General features: G+C 40.9%; 1 protein-coding gene across 1 annotated transcript in view; it reads left to right on the plus strand.

Moving 5' to 3' along the window:
• Positions 1-5238, plus strand: part of PDK3 (pyruvate dehydrogenase kinase 3) — a 79071-nt gene extending 73833 nt beyond the window's left edge. Inside the window, exon 12 of the mRNA XM_061177680.1 lies at positions 4547-5238. Within this exon, the coding sequence (XP_061033663.1) occupies positions 4547-4577 (31 nt within the window). The 3' untranslated portion in view covers positions 4578-5238. The remainder of the gene's footprint in view (positions 1-4546) is intronic.
• The last annotated feature ends 10230 nt before the right edge of the window (positions 5239-15468 follow it).

Consider the following 15468-nt stretch of genomic DNA (forward strand, 5'->3'; position numbering starts at 1 on the left):
GAAGAATGTTTAGAGAAAGTCTGTAGGTGGGTTGAAACTGGAAAAATAAAGAAGTTAAAATTATCAGTCAAGGTAAACAAAATGTGGTTTATCCATCTAACAGAGTATTATTATTCAGCCTTTAAAAGGAATAAAGTTCTGACATGCTACAATATAGATAAACCTTGAAGTCATTATGCTAAGTAAAATAAGCCAGATCCAAAAGGACAAATATTGTATGATTCCACTTACGTGAGGCACCTAGAGACAGAAAGTAGGATGGGGCTTCCCTGGTGGCGCAGTGGTTGAGAATCTGCCTGCCAATGCAGGGGACACGGGTTCGAGCCCTGGTCTGGGAAGATCCCACATGCCGCGGAGCAACTAGGCCCGTGAGCCACAGCTACTGAGCCTGCACATCTGGAGCTTGTGCTCTGCAACAAGAGAGGCCGCGACAGTGAGAGGCCCGCGTACCGCGATGAAGAGTGGCCCCCGCTCGCCGCAACTAGAGAAAGCCCTCGCACAGAAACGAAGACCCAACACAGCCAAAAAGAAATAAAGAAAGAAAGAAGCTTTCATTAACAAAAAAAAAAAGAAAGTAGGATGGTGGTTGCCAGGGCTGGGGAGTAGGGGGAAAGGGAATTTAGTATTTAATGAGGACAGAGTTTCAGTGGAGAAAGATGAAAAAGTTCTGGAGATGGATGGTGGTAATGGTGGTACAACACTGTGAATGTACTTAATGCCACTGGACTGTACACTTAATAATTTACCATCTTAACCAGGTGGTAAATTTTATGTACAATTTACCACAATAAAAAAAATGAAAAAGAGGAAAATTATCAATCATAGAATAACAAGTTTCACTACTTTGTGGTAATAAGGACAATAATCCAATCTTTGGTTTCCAATTTTCTTTTTCTTCTGACTACCTTTAAGCTCCAACTCTGCTAGCAGGAGTAAGGGTTCTGATTATTTGTTTAATTTAAAGTAACCTTTTAGTAATAGAAAAGCAGTATACGAACATTGTAAAAAATTAGGAAATATAAAACAAAAAAAGAAAAAAGAAACTGCTGTATTCCCATAACCCAGAGATTACCATTCTTAGAGCTTTATCTGTGTTCTTCCAGATATTTTGCTATTTGTATATATGTATATGTATTTTTCCCCAAATGAGATCATACTTTTCATACTATTGTACAACCTAGTTTTATTTCATTTAACCATCTCCACCTTTCCGTGTCAGTACATTTTCATCATGAAAATTCCCCTGATTTGTCCAAACGACAAATCAGTTCCAGGATCACATAACACATCTGAGTAGGTCTCAAGCTGTTTTTAATCTAGAACAATCTTTTGTTGTTGGACCATACCAGTTGTCCTGAAAAAATGTCCCACCTTTGATTTTGTCTTTGAAGTTTTATTTAATTTGTCCCCCTTTCCCTGTATCTCCCATAAACTGGAAGTTCATCTAAAGGCTCAGTGGAGCATTTTTTGCTAGAATATTTCATAAATACTATTGCAGAATTACACTCTGAGACCCATGATGTCTGGTTGATCCACCATTAGTAATGTTAAGACTGACCGTAATTCAGATGATGGCTGTCTGATCCCTCCATAGTATAGTTAATTTTCCCTTCTCAACCAGAAAGTAATCTGCGTAGTGTTATTTTGTCATGTTATTTTGGCACTATGCAACCATCACCTAATGGTTTTTAGCACCAGTTGATAAATTTGGCCTTAATCAGTAACTTTATTAATGTTTATAAAATGATGAGTTTTTTTTGTTAGTATCATTCCTTTGACAATTATTAGCTGACATTTTCCTATAAAGTTCTTCCTCAACAACTAGGGTCATTTAGGCACCTTTTGAAGTACAGTTCCTCCTGGCAAGGCAGGATAAGCATTTCAATCTTTCCCTTTAATTACCAATTTTCAAGGTAAGAAGTTGAGTTAACAACCACCTTAAATTTGACCAATGAGTTTCTGGCTTTCTCTTTTTTAAGTATTATTATGGATATTGTAGATTTTTATTGCTTTGATATGTTTCAATCAATATTTAACATATATATAAAAAGTGTACAAATCTTAAGTTTATAACTTAATGAATTTTTACACCTATATTTCCAGCACCTGAAAAGGCTGCTTTCTAGTCAGACTCTCCTCCTTTTCCCCTCCCTACCATGTAACAATTATTCCAACTCTATCACCTATCACTATATCTGACTCTCTCACTGCTTGAACTTAAAACAAAAGGAAGATATAGTGTGTGCTCTTTTTGTGTCTGGCTTTCTGTGAGGTTCACCCATGTCATTGCATGTAGTGGCCATCTTTTTGATGCTAAAACTGGCACACCTTTGGCCATTGGAAGCTATTTTGAGCCAGATCCTTTGTGTTCCATTGATAAAACCGTATTCATCTTTGAAAGCTTCCTTGCTTTCTGGCCCAAGATCGTGTCCTAGGCTCATCTTACACTTTGCCTAGAATCAGCCATTTTCCTCAGGGACTCCTGTTTCCTTTTAATGGGTATTAGAGACCCTAATCTGGGTGTTGGAGGTGTACATTATACCTTTTCTAGTCCCCTTTTCTGGGCAGACCTATAAAATACATATCTTTTTTAAGATCATAAGTTCATATTGATATTTTTATTTGATTTTAACATTGCAGTGTTTCTCGCTAATATTTTATTTTTTAATTATTTATTTATTTATTTATTTTTGGCTGTGTTGGGTCTTCGTTGCTGCACGCGGGCTTTCTCTAGTTGCGGCGAGCGGGGGCTACTCTTCGTTACGGTGCGTGGGCTTCTCATTGCAGTGCCTTCTCTTGTTGCGGAGCATGGGCTCTAGGCGCTCAGGCTTCAGTAGTTGTGGTTCGCGGGCTCTAGAGCACAGGCTCAGTAGTTGTGGCGCACGGGCTTAGTTGCTCCGCGGCACGTGGGATCTTCCTGGCCCAGGGCTCGAACCCGTGTCCCCTGCATTGGCAGGCGGATTCTTAACCACTGCACCACCAGGGAAGTCCCTCGCTATTATGTTTTAATTGTATATATTTCCTCTTACTCTGAAAACCTTGATTCCTAACATAGTGCAACAGAAAGGTATTTGTATGCAAATAGAGTTTATATAGCTTTGTGATTTTGTACCTTTATAGTAGCATTGGTCTTTTCTGATGAATGATATAAAGGGTATCTATATTGATGTTTGTTCTTTTCTACAGAAGTATTGTGATGGACCTCTGTGCAATATTGCCGGACTGGTCACTCACCTCAAATGATGAAATCTAGAGGAGTTTGGTTTGTGCACATGAGTGTGAGTGTACACACAGGTGTGTGTAGACACATACGCACACCATTCCCGGCGGAGATTAAGCTAAATTAGCTTGAAACACCTGGATCACTTTCCCTTGATTCCATTTTCAGTCCGTATGTAAGTCAAGTAGCATGTTGGGCATCGGTGTGAGCAGTTAATTCCAGCTATGGCTCCAGTAGGGGGAGTTATTTGGGTAGCACAGAAGCAGTCTTTATAAACATTAGGTCCATTTGGATTGTTAAAAGATGGCCTTTGTTGAATATTGTTTTAAAGGCTGTTTAGGACTTCCCTGGTGGCACAGTGGTTAAGAATCCGCCTGCCAATGCAGGGGACATGGGTTCAAGCCCCGGTCTGGGAAGATCCCACATGCCGCAGAACAACTAAGCCCGTGTGCCACAACTACTGAGCCTGCGCTCTACAGCCCACATGCCACAACTACTGAGCCCACGTGCCACAACTACTGAAGCCCGTGCGCCTAGAGCCCGTGCTCCACAACAAGAGAAACCACCGCAATGAGAAGCCTGCGCACTGCAATGAAGAGTAGCCCCCGCTTGCTGCAACTAGAGAAAGCCCGCACGCAGCAACAAAGACCCAATGCAGCCAAAAATAAATAAATAAATAAATAAATTTTTTTTTAAAGTCTATTTAAAACTTTAAATAGTTTAGCAGGTTGTATACTGCTGATTAAGTATGAGCCTTCATTTCTAATATCTTAGACAAATTTTAGCAGAAAGCAGTTTTTAAGATTTTAAAATGGTTAGCCTGATGTTTGAATTATACAAATAGGATAATTGGTGGCCACCTTGGGAAAGTATTTAGTAGGTATGGTAAATTCACTAGGGGAAAGAGAAATTCTAAGAAAATTTATTTCCTAAGCAGATTTTTAATTACAGCTTTATTGAGATATAATTCAGCCTTTTGAAGTGTACAATTCAGTGGCTTTTGGTATATTCACAGAGTTGTGTGATCCTCACCCACTGTCTAATTTCAGAACATATTCACCATCCCCCAAAGAAACCCCATACCCATTAGCAGTGATTCCTCATTTCTAATCAGGTTTTTAACTGAGAGGAAAGAACTGTTTTAAAGTATATATAAGTCATTAAATGGTAATTCATTTTCTGTAGTAACCATAGAGAATAATTCTGAGATAAGGCACGGGTTTTTGAATCATCACTGTAACTAAATGCTCTGAGTAAGTCTCGGGTAAAATAGAGAAGGTTGTCCTCATAAACTCACTGTGGATATTCCCATTATTTTCTTTGTAGGGACAAGTTCAAGACTAACAGAACTTTGTAAAGAACTGAATGCTTCGGTCCTCTCCATGAAGAAAAGATGGTCTTCTGCAAGTCACCCAGAAAGAACTTTCCTCCACCGACTCTGCGTGTGGCACTATAGTTAATCCAGTGTCTGAATGTGTATTTTCTCTCTGTATGAGATGGACCTTTTCCACAGAAGTTTCCTGTAGCTACTTCAGATCTTCCACTAAAGTAGTAACTTGAGTCATTTTTCGTAGTACGTTGTCGTGGTTTGGTTGGCGCCTGTCATAAGGGGACACAGAACCTTGTTAGTACTCGCGTCCTCATACCTCTGTCCTCGTTATCATAGAGTGTCTGCAGTCTCCCCAGATTTCTCAGCTCCCTTCCCATTCCAGATACAGCCGATCTCTACTGTTGCTCTTTGCAACCAAATACCATGTTTGTCCCAAACCACCAGCTAAGGCCTGGGGAGTCTGGAAGTTGAGGACGTCAGCTTAGCATGTCTTGATAATTCGGTCCCTGGGCCCTTCCTTTCTCTTATGCATCCCTCCTCACTCTCTGATTTAGACTTTGGCCTTCTTCCATCTGACCGGATTCTCATTGTGAGGTATGGGTACTTCCGTGTTAGATCTTCCTCTTGGATGCATAGATTTTATTTTGAAATTCATTTGTATACTTCCATTCTGTCAATTAAAGCATTCCAAAAGTTGTCTTGGAATTTTTCACTTAACTGCTTGGTTTCAAAGATCTTAGGTGAAAGTCTACCTTCTGGTCATTATCAAGTTCGTAAAGAGTGGGAAGTGGAATTTTTATGCTTATGTAACAGTTTTACCTCTGAATACTGTCCTTTTGTCATGTTATATTCCTTTGTAGTTTTCTAAGTCCCTATGTGATGCACTTTACTAGTCGTAAGATAGACCGAAGGGAAAAGTTCTTTCTAGTTTATTTTGAAAAATGCCCCAGGTCTTCATAATTTATATTTTCATGAAGTTTAGCGGGTTTTAGAATTGTCTATCTGATTTTCACCATAGTTTATTTTTTGCTGAAAGGTGGACTTGGCAGAGGACTTGGGGTGAGGAAAGAGGAGCCATGTTGTATTTACTCTTAGAAACGGAAGCTGAAAGTCCAGATTAAAATTCACAACTTATAAAGCTCCACGGGATGTGTTTCTCTTCACTATAATTTTTCATATATTTATGATCTACTTTGACTTCTGCTCTCTTTTAACATCCATATAAATGTTTCCATCCAGTGTTTAAGTATTGAGTTCACTGAGTTCAGAGCTGTCACTTGTAAAGTATTCCTCCTTCTTTAGTCACAGTTTTCCCCTGGGTGGAGTTGTGCTCTGACCAGCTGCGCTTGGCTTGATGGCACCTCTGTTTCTCTTAGTTCCACCAAATCTGATATTCTTTCATTTTATTATGTTACCTGAGCTCATGATAGTTCCTTCATCTTTAGAAAGACCTCATCTCTCCCATCCTTAGAAGGCTCTCATCAGGGGACTCATAATTAGTCAGGTAAGAAAAAGACCGACGTACTTCAAGATATGGGTGAGGAGGTGGTCCATGTGGAGGTCTGTTTCCTGAAGACTGAGTCAGTGTCTTGGGAATGGGACTGTTCCATATGATTATTTCCTTGTGGTATAAAGATGTAAAAATAACAGCCCTTTATTTTTAAAGACTCCAGCTTTCTTATAAGTTTCAGATCATCTATCAGTATCTTACTTGGCCTGCATTTCCAACCACAGCCCTTTACACTTTCACGTGTGATATACTGTAAGGGAAGGAGGCAGCAGATTCGGGAGTGTTCCCTCCTGCCTTGTTCTGTGTGCTTGAGGAATTCCCATTGATTGTTACATGCCCTCACCCCAAGCTCCGTGTAAAGGATGCAGATGGAAAAGCTGATGTGAAAAAAGCCTATGATATTCCTCCCTTTTCAGGTCTTTTTCAAAAGTAAAGATTTCTTTCAACGTTTTAATGACTTAACTGGTAGTCCTTTACTGATATACTTTTTGGCTTACTCATATCCATCTGACACCAGGACAATCTTGCCTCACCTGTCTTTGTTTTCTGCATTAAGAAATTAACTTTGCTTCCGAAGCAACCATAAGAAGAGTTTCAGAACATCTTGCATTCACACAATTTAGCTGCCCCAAGTATCCATTTATCCTTCCTGTTGGCTCTACATCATTCTCTGAACTTAGGTGCATCCCTCTGGCTGGTTGCTGTGCTTTGTCTCTATGTATCTGGTCACATTTCTACATGTTGTAATGTACATAGACATTAACCGTCTTTCAGCTAAATTTCTTTAGTCCTCCCAAATTGCCCTGCATTTCCCTCTCATTTACTCAACTTTAAGTATTTGGGAACAGTGTCTGCTATTTGAAGTAGGACCTGGCACATAGTAGGTGCCTAATGAATATTAGCTGAATTAGTGAATGGAAATTGACAGACATTTACCTCGGATGGTGGGCAACATCTTTCTAAGTTCTTAAACTGTCTTTGTTTCCAAATTAAAAATAATTCCGGTTAGGAGCTGTGAGCTGTGGAAGTACTGAATTTCCTTTTTATAGTGCTAAGAGGTGACTTGAAAATGGAGAAAAACAAGAGGAAGGAAGTAGTGATGGATCCATGGGAGCCATCTGATCTTTCTTTGTCTCTGAATGACTGATTTTGACTCTTTAATATAGTGGGTTCTTGCCATCCAATCGGGTGACGTGGTTTTATACCCTTGCTTATAGATTCCAAAGAACTTTTGCATACAGCATCCTATTTGATCCTTCCAATGCCACGCGGTGGGCCATGCAGGTATTATCTCTCTTTTTCATATGAGTTCCAAAGCAGTTCAGTGGTTTGCCACGGTGGCATGGAAGAACCAAAGTGAGTAGTTGGGTCTTCTTGTTCCTAGGTCCATGCTCTCAGCGATGCACCAGGTAATTAGCATTATCTCTTTTTTGAGGAGTTTCTTGGGTATATTAACCCTCAAGGGTAAGATATAAACCAAAATTTTTCTGTAGTGTCAGAGAATTTCATTCAGGAAAGGTTTTCTTTTGTGTGTTTTCATTTTGGCATAGTTAGTGGAGATAATCGAATGGATTTGGCGGCTGTTACCTAGAAAGGCAGCCGACTTTAAAGTGTATAACTGTAGGTAATTACTGGAGTTATTTAGACTTAATTCTATGTTTGAATGAAGTCAGTGCTCGCTGCCAGCCTTCTCATACAATAACTCCACATTCGAGAGTCGACGCTTTTATCTCTTGGTGGACTGGATTACAGTTTCAGTTGGATTTTCTCGCATAGTTACAGATGCCTTTCTGTTGCCGTCTTTTATGAACAGTAACTTGGCTGTCTCTCAGATTCTTGGATCACGTCTTTTTCCCCTCAGTTCTCTGGAGACATCACTCTATTGTCTTCTAGTGTGTGGTGGTTCTGAGAGGGCTGAGTCCAGACAGATTTTTCTTCCCCTTTTGTAGATGAACTGCTTGTTTGCCCTGAGTACTTGTGATTTCTCGTTTATCCTTGAAATGCAGTAACTTCATTTGAGTGTATCTTGGGGCCAACAGTTATCTGTTGGCTTTTTCTGGTACTCAGTGAGCATCAGACATTGACATTCGGGCCTTTCTGCGTTTCTTACCGGTTTATTGGCTCTCTTGTTCAACAATCTGCCCCTATATTGGCTCTCTGTTCTCTGTCCTTCACATTTATCTTTCCTTTGATTGCTTTTGGTCTCCTTGTCTTTCTTCCTGCTGTGTGATTTTTTCCTCAGGTCTTAACCTCCCATTTCACTGATTCTGTTTTCTGTGGTATTGATTCTGGGCCCCAATGCTTGCCATGTGGCTTTCACTTCTGCTACAGTTTTATTTTTTTTCCCCTCTGTGTCTTTCCTTAGCTCTGCCAGCTTTTTCTCTCATTGTGTTGTCCTCTTTGACTCCTTATTTCGTTTCTTGGGAAGCTGAACTCTGTTTTTTGTGGTTTCTGAAATGATTCTATTTCCAGAGTGTGTTTATCTATCTTTTGCTTCTTTCATTCCTTTTGTGTTGTTTTGCTTTTTTCTTGTTGCAGAAGTATCGTGATGGCTTTTTTCTGCTTATTTGTTGGTCTTTGCATGGGACCATTTCTATCTGCCGAGAAGAGTGTGGATAAATCCTCCTTGACTCCTCCTTTTTCAAGTGAGAAGCATTTGATCACCTGCGCCCCTGAACTGTAAGGCTGGATATTGATGGAATGTAATGGCAGAGGCTGTCTTTGTTTTCCATTCTGCTATCTGGACGCGGGGGAAGGAGGAGTGAAGCAAAGCCTCCTTGGAGTGCCTTCCGTGGACACTGTTGAATCCTTCGCCCTGGGGGGGCTGGGTCCCAATGGGGGAGAGGATTGCCCTCGAGTTTCCCCATGTCCATTAGATGTCGCCCCAGCAGGAGTGTGGTGGGTTCGTTCCTCTGCTCTGCTGGATTATATGTAGTCAGTGTTTGTGTGTTTGGCTCCTGAGTTACTGTTTCTCTCCCCTGCACACGAACGGCGCACCTGAGATGTCAACCTCCCCGCCTAGTTTTTGCTTCAGGAAACATGCCCACGCAGTGTGCCCTCAGCTTGTCCTGACTGCCACCAGGCTTTGTTTCTCCAAGTTAAGAAATGATTGGTAGAGTCCTTTGGAACGCTCTCAGCAACTGCCCAGCAACTGTGGCCTGCTTGACGACTTCGAGAACCCTCCTCTGATTAGTCCTCAACTTGGTTGTCAGACACTCTCCTGGAGTCCTCGGTATGGGGTGGTGGCTTTTATTAGTTTCCCCATAGACAGCTTCTTTTTCAGATTTTGGATGTATGTGTTGAAGGGCAGGAGCACTTATATAAACATGAATTTACTCTGCCATCTTCCCAGCCGTCCAGCTGCCTAAACATTGACTTTGAAGATAATGTCCTTCCTAATCATAAGCTATATGTTAGTCAACAGATGGAACCAATATCACTAGCAGGAAAGCACCATTAATAACTTAATTAATACAGGATTTTTGTTTATTGTTCTTTGTGGAAAGATAACTTTTAACTTGGGTTCCTGATCCATTGATTAGAGAGATCAGTACCTTCTGGTTTGAAAACAGGGGGCATGTGACATTTTCATGAACTTAAAAAGTTACCAGCCATTGACAGTGATTTATTAGTTAATTAAATATGATGGAATATTTCAAACTAGCACATAATCAGAATTATCAAGAGAAGTTTAAACTATTTTTTACTAACAGGTTGCTAGTTGAGCTGCCCAACGGAGGGTGGTGACCCTATGAGAGCTTTACTGTGACACAGGTTTTCTTACCTGTCTTTTCATCAACCCATCTTAAAATGTGGTTCATTAAGAAATAGGAAGGAGTTAAGTCCTCATCAGGATGATTGCTGATATTCATGAATATACCTTGAGATGGTTTGTAGGTCTGGGACCTACTGTCACACAAACTGATATTTCAAAAGTGCATTTATAGGGGGATCACAGATTGGGGTTTTATTTCGCCTGTTTGTAGGATTGAAGCCTCCTTTCCTCAGTGGGCAACGTATTCCACTGGGCACACTTTCGTCACCTTCAGAGCCGAGCATAGTGATCAAGGAGCAGGAGTGACAGCCTTGCTCAGTGCCTTCCCCTCAGGTCAGAGTCTTGGCCCTGGTTCCGTCCTGGTGTGAAGTGCAGAATGGAACACGTGTCCACGTATGAGGGACGGAAGAAGTGAAGGTGGTAGACAGAGGAGTTGTGGAAAGGAAAGCCATGTTCATTCTTCCCTTTAAATAATAGCGAGGGTCTCCAGCGCGCTAGAAATGCCCAGTGCTGGGCACGTGGCAGTGATGACAGCAGACGGGAGTCCTGGCCTCGCGGGGCTCACGTTCAGGCTGGGGGGTCAGACGAGACACTCAACAAGGAAAGTTTCTAGTACAGTTGGGAGAGAAATAAAGGCGGGAAGGGGGTTGCAAAGGACGAGTGGTGGTGGAGGCACCAAACCCTGTAACTGTTGTTTTCATTGTCACGGACGGGTGGGTTCCTTGGACGAGGAAGCATTGGTGAGCCCTGAGTTCTTGTCTCCTTTGTATCTGTTCGTCTGCATCTGGAGAGGCCGTCTTCTGGGCCTGGCTCCGTGGGGCGCTGTGACTTTGGGTCCAGGAGCGGGCTGAGCCCTTTGCGGGGAACGATGGTCAGGTGAGAGGAGCCAGCTTTGATCGTCACATTGCACTGAATGGTGTGGGCTGCTGTTTCCTCGTAATGAAAATGCAATCAGAGCAGGTTCCAGATGTGTCTTTGTAGAACTTCAGAAATCATGATTGAAACCAAATCTTCCCAATTCCAGCTTCTGGCTGATGATGCTGGAGTGAAAAGAGCTGCTTGTCAGGAGGACATTAACGCTTGCGAACTGGTTTGAGAGGTGGAGGAAAGGGTCAGCCGAGGCGGCGTCCCTCTCAAGTCTGTAGGTTGGCATTAGCTGTGTTCAACCCCCAAAATGAAGAAAATAAAATGACAGCAATATTGAGGTCACAGAATCCTTAAGAAACCATTGTTTCTGCCTTTTCTTTCATCTGTCTATAAAACCTGGACTTGACTTGCCCAGGATCCCAGTGATGGGGTCAGTGGAGCCGGACGCGGGCAGCTACTTATGCTGGGACACAGGTGGCTCTCGGTGGTGGTCCTGCTCCCTTGGAGGCAGCAGCAAAGCCGGGGAGGACACTTGCCTGTCTGGTCCCAGGGAGGGTAGAACCGAGTGGTGGAGCAGGAGAGGGGATGAGTTGGATTATTCCCATAAGTAGAGCCGATTTGTCACCCTTTAAATTGACTTATTTGCATATAAATGAAAGCACCTTAGGGCATCACTACTGAAAGCCTCCAAACAAATGTCTGATGCAGTTAAGTGCCTGCATTAAAAGAAAGCCCACCCCTTATCTCGCATTCGTATCCTCGCAGTGTTTAATAAATCCATAATAGTATTTGACTTCCCGTCTCTGTATCCTTTTCCCTCCACCACTGCTGACTGCAGGGGTGGCTCACTTCCCAATTTGAAGTGGTGACTTCAGTCTTTGATGGAGTCTGCACATCTCTTGAAAAGGATAAGCAGTAGAGCTTGATGCCTGGAGTCCCACGGTCCAGTTTGGACTATTGGCAATATTTTTGGTGGGATTTTTTTTTGATGTTAGAGAAATGAGTAGTAGATTTGTGGTAACAGTGGATCCAGGAAGCTTGCAGTGGAAAAGAGGATGAACTTAACCTGAAAAATATTTCTCTGTTCTATAAATCTCTCAGTGACATTTGGATTAATCAAGCATAATTAAATGTAGTTAGATTTTTGTCAGATTGTAGTTCAAAATAATATTCATCTATGAAGAGGGTAATATATTCTGTAGAAATTTTATTAAGCACTTTAGTTAAGCAAACACTAAGGAGAACAAAATCAGCCTCAGGAAGGTTAATTACTAAAAAAAACAAAGTATAGTAGATTATGTAAATCATTTTAATTTTGAATACCATGTCTTGAGCTTTAATTTACATAGAGAGGTATTTTGGATTTGTTTTTCATATCACATTTTCCAAAAGTACAAAATGGTAATTGCATTCTTTAAAAGTTCTCATCATTTGAGGATTCCATTAAGTTTGCTTAACTTTTTCATGTTACATAGTTTCCAAAACTGAAGAATTGCAGTTGCATTCTTTAAAATGCAACTATTTTGGGATTCCACTAAGTTTGTTATAATTGTAAGAAGTCTATTTTTATTTCTGTACCTTTAAAGAAGTGATCTTTTAAGAGAAGTATTGGGAGAGAGAATGTATGTGAAAGCATCCCGCCCGTGCCTGGCCTCTCCCTAAATAAAACGAATTTTTTTTTTTAAAAGAACAGAAGAGTTTAGACTATAATGATAAATCTTTTTATTTTAGTAATTTCTTTAAAGGGAGAAGTGAAGAGATCAAATTGATCTTATAAGTTATATTTTTTTGTACTCAGAGAATTACATTTTCACTACCTTTGCATGTCTCAGGGATAGCCTTTGATAAGAATCCCCATGAAAATCTCTGAAAGTCTATCCTGGTGTGCTCAGATTTGATAGTTCTTGTCTGAATTTCTAGAGCTAGAGTTTCGAGAGTATTGTCATCTCAGGAACACAAGATTACCCAAGAAACTTGAACTTAGCCCTTATCAGCACTCAGATTCTATGTGCTTCTAGGCTTTTTCGTGATAAAAGGACACCTAAAAGTCCTTTGTTTAGTAGGTATACAAAGACCTCTTTATCGCTCTTCTCTGAGATTTTCATAGAGAAATCCTGGAATTTGATTTTGTTGATAATTTTGCTTCTTGGCTTTTCAGTGAAGATTCTGTTTCCCATTGGATTTGAATCCTTGTGGGATAATAAAATTTCACTTAAAAGCACATTCTATTAAATAATTCTAACTTTTGCCAACCTCAGAATGGCCTGCTGACTTTTGCAAATGGACCAAAACAGCACAGATGTCAAAGATCATATGTACTCTAAGCAATATGTTCGCCCTGCAGTTAGCAAAGTGAAGAAATGTCTAATCCTGGCACTTATGACTGGCTTAATGGCTCTTCAGTTCATCTCTGCCTTCCAAATTCGTTGAAAATGACACATTTAGAATGGAATGCTTACTGATAACAGAACTACTTAATGTTTTAAAATATTCTTACCTTGAGATTCTTTTTGAGAGAAAACGAAAAGAACCTTAACATTCAGTTCTAACTGTTTTGGCTCTTCATATATGCCAGGCATTAAAAAGGCAATGACAAAAGTGAAATCTCATTGGAAGTCAAAGGCATTTGCCGTTTGGCCATGCTTGATATACAAGAGTGATGAGGAGTTGGCGAAAACAGGCAGGATGAGTATAAAATGTTATGTTGCTATTTATAATACATCATGGCACCCCTTTCTTATAAATTCCATCTTCTTTTGTCATTTGAACTTTTATATCCATGGGAAACCTCAATCAGTATTTTAAAAGGCACTACATTTACATTAAGAATTGGCCTGTGCCTTTATCTAAAACACTGCTGAGGTTACTATTCCCCATGTTTAATTAGAACAAATGTTTTAGAATAATTACAGCTACAGCCTGTAAGTGTAGGGATCTGAAAACACTGAAAACCACCGGCCATTGGAGAGGGACCAGGCAAGATCGCAGGCTTCGCACCCTCGCTTGCTGATCGCCATCAGGACGCAGGTTTTGCCTGGCTGTCATAACCAGCATAAAACCTAAAATAGAAGGGGCTTGCCAAGATCCTGTATCTGCTCCCTTTTTCTCTAGCTGCCTGTGTAACTCTTCCAGGGGAAAGCATCACGTAAAGTCCTTTGATATCTTGCTTTTTACTTTTAAAATTCCTGTTAGAGCTGGCATGTGAATTTGACCAATAAGTTGTGCATATGCTTAAAATTCTTTTTTAGACTAGACCGAACTAAATGTATCTTGGCTCTGAAGAGACAGCCAAGGCAAGGTTTATCTAGAAAGTATAAAGTATTACGTATTTAAAAAATGCAAGTTGGCTATATTCATTGTCGGAGGAATTGAGCTCTGTTGCCTCTTCCATTGTTTCTCTCATGTTCCTGGTTATTATTCTGTCCTCTCGCTGTGCTGCACTGGAACTGAATGCTCCACTTTGATTAAAAACCCAGGCTGTGCTCGAGTCCGTCCTGGACGACATGACGCATGTTTTAGGAGAGTGAACCCTGTCACTTTAGCATCCTGGCTAACCCTGATCTCTGCAGAGTTCCTTGGTGTTAAAGTCATCTGAGGTTGTAATTGCTGCTTCAGGTTTATATACTCATCATGCCATCTGTTGGTCTAAGTTCACATCCTCACGAAAGTACATGAGTGCTTGTAACTTCAATATTTCCCAGATTTAGAACACAAGTTGTGAATAGTTAAGAAATGCTTGAACCAAATAAGAAAAGTCAACGTGGAGTAAAATATACCGTTGTGAACATATTTAACGCTGCATTGAAATGTAAAGTCACTTGGCTGATTTTTTCCATCATAACTCCTTAACTCATAAAAGCAATGTCTAAACTGGGAACAATAGCTGATTTAACAAGAGAAGAAGAGTAACGTGTATATGAAATGAACGTTCATTACAGTGTTTGTACCCCTAAGTCCAAATCTGACCTGGTTGGCTTTGGGCAGCTGTCAGCTTAGTTACAGTGAAATGTACGCGTGTGTCCAGTGTTCACGAGCTGCCTTGTGGTTCGTAGAGGGAAGCCTGGCCCCTCGTGTTCTGTGCTGTTCTGTGGCCTGGCTTCTACACACCGTTACAAGTGAAGAATGACTTTGATTTGAGGTAATTAGTCGCTCCGCGTTCCGTGGAGAAAAGTGTTTTGTTTTTGTGATTGTTGGAAAAACATGACCGGGGAAGTGTGTGGCTCAGATCATGTTCCCGATCAGTCGCGGAGCCATCCTTGGTGTGTGTCAGAGCCCGACGAGTCCTGGAGCACATGGACAATTGTGTACTACAGTCATCGAACAATAAAGTGGTAGTTGTGTTTCACTGTGCGTCAGTGTGGTCTTTTCCTGAGCTCTTGTCTGTAGTCTCATCCATCCCACCTGTAAGCTCCGCCGTCTGCTCGCTCGGTTTCTGAAATTCAGTACGTGAACAGCACCAAGCACCTTTGCAAATTGCTGGGAATGGGCAAGAGTACTTTTTTAAATGTTTATGATCACTCAAAGGAAAGACAGGTTCTTTGGATTCTCTGTGGCAGGGAACATACAGCTCGCCTTTTGGCAAAATAAACTGCTTAACAGTGAATCGTTATAGCGGTAGTTTTCATAATATGATCCAGGGATTGGAGAAAGGGGACCATACAATATATTGGCCAAGCCAGGACACTTTTGACAGTGAGAAAGAGCACTGTTAATAATTATGCTGTAAACCATGTCAACAGATGTAAACTGGGACTGTCCTGGACAAA

The sequence above is a fragment of the Eubalaena glacialis genome, chromosome X (genome assembly GCF_028564815.1).
Source record: "Eubalaena glacialis isolate mEubGla1 chromosome X, mEubGla1.1.hap2.+ XY, whole genome shotgun sequence".
NCBI lineage: Eukaryota > Metazoa > Chordata > Mammalia > Artiodactyla > Balaenidae > Eubalaena > Eubalaena glacialis.